The following is a 6,592-nucleotide window of genomic DNA, read 5'->3' on the forward strand; positions in this document are numbered from 1 at the left end:
TTCATTTTAAGATGTCAGGCTTGAAAATACATTCAACCATTTTGGTACCCAAACCAGACGCAACTGGTTTCCAAGTGGCCAAGAGACGTCATGTGATCTCTTACTGCCATCTAGGGGTCCAACTGGGTATCAGACAGGGGGATACATACATTTAAATCAATGGATAGATAGAGATTTCAGCTTGGCGAGTTGCAAAAACAGCTGCGCTTTTAAAATGTCTGTGTTCCAATGGGTATTCGCAAATGTGTAGAGGGCCACCATCAGGTCAAATATCTAATAATTAAAAAAACGTGTTATCCTTTTAGAACAGTAATTGGTGATGTATTTTATTTGAAACTTTAAAATCTCTTATGCGCCAACATGGGGACAATTGGGGGACCCCCCCCCCCAACCCCCTCCCCCCCTCTCCCCTCACACACTCCCTGAAAAAAATGAATTAATACAAATATGAATTTCAGTTGTTTTGTCCTGCTGTACCACAGGCTCTGTTGGTGTCACAGTTTCTGACACCTTTATCAGTTCCTACCTTTCTAACAGTACTACGCATGTGTTTGTTGGACTTACAGTTCTGTAACTGAAATGCACTTCATGAACGTAGTATACAATATAATGCCTTGTTTGGTCAACAATGTCAGGGTTTAAGAGGTTAAAAACAGACAGCATATTAGACCTATAGCAGTTCATTGTTGACTATCTGATGATACCTCTGTGTGTGTGTGTGCGTGTGTGTGTGTGTGTGTGTGTGTCAGACCTTGCGTTTTGCCAGTGCTGTTTGGTAAACACATTTCCCATCAGTCTGAATGTAGCTGATAGTCATACTGTTCTCTGTGACTACAAAGTAAGCGAATCCTCCGGACGTAAGGTTGACAGCGTTGGAGAACCGTTGCCATGACGACGGGAAGGTCTTGACGTGTTTGGTGGATAGGTCTACAAAGTTCCCGCTGCCGCTGACCACGTAGGGACTCCCATCATGCTCTCTGATAAACTGGTGAGAGTATAGAGAGTCAGGTCAACGTCAGTTGTCTTTTAAAACTTAACACTTCAAACTGTCACTTTGTTATTGTATGTATATGTATGGTCATAATATGTATAATAGCCACCTGTATGCTGTGGTCATGGCCACTCAGGTAGACTGTGACATTATACTTCTTCAGCAGAGGCCGTAGTCTACGCAAAAGACACTTTGTAGGGCCGTGATGACCAATGGACCACACAGGATAGTGACCAGCCACCACAAGGAACTCTGACCTGGGAGAGAATGACAGATAAAAGACCGTGTTAGCCCCCTGAGCTAAAGCAGAGGTATTATCTTCTGGAAGCTAGCACAAGTCTTCATGTGTCAGGAAAGGTTACTCATCGTGCGCGTGTGGTTCAACAAACCCAACTCTCGTTACAGGAGTTTTCTATTCCACATTCAGTAACAGTTGAGGAATGTGTGTGTAGCAGTGTGAAGGTATTTATTGATTCAAATAGTGATGAGAGTGGAGTCTAAAAGAGGGGTGTGGTCAGTCAGGGATCTCAAAAAGAGGGGTGTGGTCAGTCAGGGATCTCAAAAAGAGGGGTGTGGTCAGTCAGGGATCTCAAAAAGAGGGGTGTGGCCAGTCAGGGATCTCTAAAAGAGGGGTGTGGTCAGTCAGGGATCTCTAAAAGAGGGGTGTGGCCAGTCAGGGATCTCAAAAAGAGGGGTGTGGTCAGTCAGGGATCTCAAAAAGAGGGGTGTGGCCAGTCAGGGATCTCAAAAAGAGGGGTGTGGTCAGTCAGGGATCTCTAAAAGAGGGGTGTGGTCAGTCAGGGATCTCTAAAAGAGGGGTGTGGCCGGATCTCTTCATGGTTCGAAATCTTCACATTCTTTTCTCTAGGCCCAAACGACAACTTATTAAATCAAATACTTTTATTTTCCTCCACCTTGAAAAACATTTAATCCATCCAAGCCATTATCTACTCACAGAACAAGTTGTCTGCTGTTTCACCGATGTGCTTGAACAGTGTATACTTAATGAGAGGCTGTGTTTGACCTGTTGCCTTTCAGGGCCAGTTTCTCAAACCCAGATTAAGCATAGTCCTAGACTATCTATGCTTAATCTGGTTCCAGGAAACTGGACCATATGGACCTTACTTGCTGTTTGCCAGTCTGGAGTTGATCCAGTCCAACTGCTTGGCAGAAGCCCCCAGGACTTCCTCTCTTTTGGGCTGGGTCCCCTCATAGGTGTTCCCACATAGCACCACCGTGTCAATCATCAGGATGGTCACTGACACGTTACTCTGGGGAACCTTGAACTGGAGCTCATAGTACAACTCCGGGAACCTCCTGAGGCAACAAGAGGGGAGAACAACACAGAATGTCCTGTTTTGTGTGGCTCAGTTGGTAAGAGAGTGTCGCTAGCAAACAACAAGAAGGTTGTGGGTTGAATTCCCAAACAGGGATCACATACTCTAAATGTATACACTATTTGAATGAAAGCATCTGCTAATTGGCATGTTAATGTTGTTTTCAGGATGCGTGGCGTTAACACACCGTTTTTAAAGATCTCTACTTAAGCTGCTCACCATCTCTTCGATCTGCTCGAGTAAGCGATCTGAGCGGAGACGTTGTTAATGTGGTCATGGTTCCCTGCCACCAAGTACCAAGGGATGTCAACCAGCGAGGAATGGGAGAAGACACCCTCAAAGGTACACTGCAGGAGAAATAAAAAAGACCAAAAAAATTGATAATTACCAACCCAGGAAAATGACTGAAGGATGAAAAACTAGAGTGATATGATATATAACGGATATATATATAACATATCAATAGTCATAGTTAGTTATAATGAATAAAAATTATGTGTGCTGCAACACTAATACAATCTGAATGCTCTGAAGAAATAGTTGATGTACAATATTTTACCACAAGAGGGCATGACGCTTCACTTTATTTCAGGGGGGAAAAAAAAGGAGAATCAAGTGCTCTAGGAGTGAGAAAAGAAAGTGTCCTCTTCGCTATACAAGAACACGGTGATCTGAACGCCGTCTTGTCAGTTTGTATTACGTCACTGTGTTCTTCAACTAACAAGAGGATTCACTACAGACCCTGGTTTCGATTCCGGGCTGTATCACAACCGGCCGTGATTGGGAGTCCCATAGGGCGGCATACAATTGGCCCAGAGTCTTCTGGGTTAGGGTTTGGCCGGAGTAGGCCATCATTGTAAATAAGAATTTGTTCTTAACTGACTTGCCTAGTTAATAAAAGGTCACATTTTTTGTAAAATTATTTTTAAAACACATTCTCTCTCTCACAAAGTTGGCTGGCTGCTTAGAAACAGGGAACAACTGTGACACAACACTTCTTATCGCAATGCATATTTCACAATCTGTTACACAGAATGGAGCATTAGATATTTTGTTCGCTCTCTTGCCATTTTCAAAGTCCTTCCTTCCGTATGTCTGTTGTATGTGTGTTCCGTGTTCACATTCTTCACAATGCCACACACGACAGATAGGTTAGATATGTTGAGATGTTAAGTTACAATCTAACTGCCTATGGTAAGATATGTTTACTAGGAGTTGTCACAACAGTTGATGAGTTTTTCATCACAATAATGTTTGCTGTCGTGTGGCGTTTCAACCCAAGCCTATGGCTGCATTTACACAGGTCGAACATTTCTGATTTTTTTTTTTGTGCCAATAATTGGTATTTTGAACAAACAGATTAGATCTTGGCTGCCTGTGTAAACGCAGCCTATGTGTTGCAGTGTGAACAGTGCTGCAGAGCGACTGTATTGCGAACTGTAGTGTGAAGTGACCTTGAAGCGGTGATCATTCACGTCCTCCACTCCTTTGTAGTAGAAATGATCTCCCAGACTGAGGACAAAGTCCAATCCCAGAGTCTGTGCCGTCCGGGCGAGCTCTGCAGCGATGGCCTGCTCGTGAGGGGTGTAGTAGGGGAATAACGGGATGCCTCCCCAGTCCCCCAGCCCAACAAACCGCAGCGATGCTAAAGGACAGGTGACACATACAGTGGGGAGAACAAGTATTTGATACACTGCCGATTTTGCAGGTTTTCCTACTTACAAAACATGTAGGGGTCTGTAATTGTTTTTATATCATAGGTACACTTCAACTGTGAGAGACGGAATCTAAAACAAAAATCCAGAAAATCACATTGAATGATTTTTAAGTAATTCATTTGCATTTTATTGCATGACATAAGTATTTGATCACCTACCAACCAGTAAGAATTCCGGCTCTCACAGACCTGTTAGTTTTTCTTTTAGAAGCCCTCCTGTATACACAGCAGACCAAACTCTCATTCTTATTTTATTTTCTATTTCCATACCATCTCGTGTGCTGGAACCAAAGACACTCTTTGGTATAATTACATTACAGACTGAATATAAATGGATATTAGGAAACAACCACGCAGTAATTTAAGTAAGGAAGTTGATTTGGTAGATCTGGTAGATAGAAAAGCGTACCTTGTTCCAGTGGCTGGCAGCGTGGCCAGAATGCCAAGCACAGCATTAGCAGCAGATAAAGATGATGCATTCCACCAGTATGGAGAGGTGCAGACCTACCAAACAAAGACAGTGACCGATTTAGCAGTCATTCAAAGTGTCACACACTGAAACAGAAAAACAACATGGTTATGGTTCTCTTTAGAACCGTTTATAAAGAGGAAGTAGTATTGTGGTTTCAGAATAACTTCCTGAGAAGAAAAGACTCAGAACAACAGCTGATTGGCTAAGCAATGTCTATCTGCTCTGCAAACAGGAACTTTGAGTTACCTTTAAAAATAGATGCGATCACACTAGAAACCAATGCCGATCAGTCTAGACAATCAATTTATTTGACCAAACTAGCATACAATGGGGGTGTATAAGATTGCAATAGTATATTTGGAATGTAAATAAATGAGCTACATACAAGATATCAGCATAGGTTGGAAAAGCATTCCAGGTGTAGCTGGTTGAGAGAATGCCAAGAGTGTGCAAAGCTGTCATCAAGGCAAAGGGTGGCTACTTTCAAGAATAAAAAAATAGAACATATATTTCAATTTATTTAACACTATTTTGGTTACTATATGATTCCATATGCATTATTTCATAGTTTTGATGTCTTCATTATTATTCTACAATGTAGAAAATAGTAAAACAATAAAGGAAAACCCTGGAATGAGTAGGTGTGTCCAAACTGTCGACAGGTACTGTACGGTATGTGAATACAATTACATGAAAACAAGACATTTAGCACATAAATAAATAAAAAAACTGATTTTTTTTTCCACCTGAACTTTAACACCTGACTTAATCTATAGCCTGGCTATAAAGGTTCACTCAGTATGTCTCTTGATCTAATGATTTTGATGGGAAAGAATGGTCAGGCCACATCATGTGTGTACTTTAGTTCTATGCCCCAAAAGCCTGTAGTGGATATCAATGACCTTTCACCCAGTAAGACCGAGAAAGGGCGTGTTCAAGGCAACAAAAAAATAATTAAAAAAATGTACGACTCAGGTAACTTTTTTTTTTTTATGACTCTGAGCCAAGGTTCAAATTTGGAATTGGAAAAGTCCTTAGCTACATTACATTATGCCCCTGTATGAAACATATCTATGAGCTACTCAAGTGTCCTCATGAAGCAAATACATACTGTGAGGTCACAGCTCTCATCAAGCTAAATCTATGAAGGATAACAGATAAATGTCTATGGAGTTCATTCAGAACGGTGACATGTCACAGAGGACAGAACGCAGGTATTGTTTGAAGAGGTGCATTTTTAACCTTTACCCTTCAGGGATGAGTCATCCTCAATACCCAATCATTATTCAGGGAGGAGTCATCCTCAAGATCTAATCATTATTCAGGGAGGAGTCATGCTCAAGATCTAATCATTATTCAGGGAGGAGTCATCCTCAATACCTAATCATTATTCAGGGAGGAGTCATCCTCAAGATCTAATCATTATTCAGGGAGGAGTCATCCCCAATACCCAATCATTATTCAGGGAGGAGTCATCCTCAAGATCTAATCATTATTCAGGGAGGAGTCATGCTCAGTATCCAATCATTATTCAGGGAGCGTCATGCTCAATATCCAATCATTCTTCAGGGAGGTGTGTTTCTGTCCTCCCATCATGTGTCCCAAGCCCAGGGTTCAATTACAACTACCTATACTATACACAGTGTTACCTACCTAGTTGAAGTCAGAAGTTTACATACACCATATCCAAATACATTTAAACTCAGTTTTTCACAATTCCTGACATTTAATCCTAGTAAAAACTCCCTGTCTTAGGTCAGTTGGGATCACTACTTTATTTTAACAATGTGAAATGTCAGAATAATAGTAGAGAGAATTATTTATTTCAGCTTTTATTTCTTTCATCACATTCCCAGTGGGTCAGAAGTTGACATACCCTCAATTAGTATTTGGTAGCATTGCCTTTAAATTGTTTAACTTGGGTCGTACGTGTCGGGTAGCCTTCCACAATAAGTTGGGTGACTTTGTCCCATTCCTCCTGACAGAGCTGGTGTAACTGAGTCAGGTTTGTAGGCCTCCTTGCTCACACAGGCTTTTTCAGTTCTGCCCACACATTTTCCTACCTCATGAAGCCT

General features: G+C 41.6%; 1 protein-coding gene across 1 annotated transcript; it reads right to left on the reverse strand.

Annotated features, from left to right (window-relative positions):
- Positions 1-310: 310 nt before the first annotated feature.
- Positions 311-4,673, reverse strand: LOC110489538 (tartrate-resistant acid phosphatase type 5). The gene is made up of 6 exons (XM_021562258.2): positions 4,455-4,673; positions 3,783-3,973; positions 2,548-2,675; positions 2,117-2,308; positions 1,101-1,248; positions 311-985 (listed from the first exon to the last, which is right to left on the reverse strand). Exons 1-6 carry the CDS (start codon positions 4,522-4,524, stop codon positions 746-748), a joined length of 969 nt encoding a protein of 322 aa, XP_021417933.2. The 5' UTR covers positions 4,525-4,673; the 3' UTR covers positions 311-745.
- Positions 4,674-6,592: the final 1,919 nt, after the last annotated feature.

This window comes from Oncorhynchus mykiss, chromosome 15, assembly GCF_013265735.2.
Source record: "Oncorhynchus mykiss isolate Arlee chromosome 15, USDA_OmykA_1.1, whole genome shotgun sequence".
Lineage (NCBI taxonomy): Eukaryota > Metazoa > Chordata > Actinopteri > Salmoniformes > Salmonidae > Oncorhynchus > Oncorhynchus mykiss.

Excerpts from the sequence above, each read along its gene's own strand:
- LOC110489538 (XM_021562258.2), bottom strand. The coding sequence starts at position 4,524 with ATGCATCATCTTTATCTGCTGCTAATGCTGTGCTTGGCATTCTGGCCA. Across the intron at positions 2,309-2,547 it reads TCGAGCAGATCGAAGAGATG|GAGGTTCCCGGAGTTGTACT; the intron begins GTGAGCAGCTTA and ends TTGTTGCCTCAG. Across the intron at positions 986-1,100 it reads GCCATGACCACAGCATACAG|TTTATCAGAGAGCATGATGG; the intron begins GTGGCTATTATA and ends TACTCTCACCAG.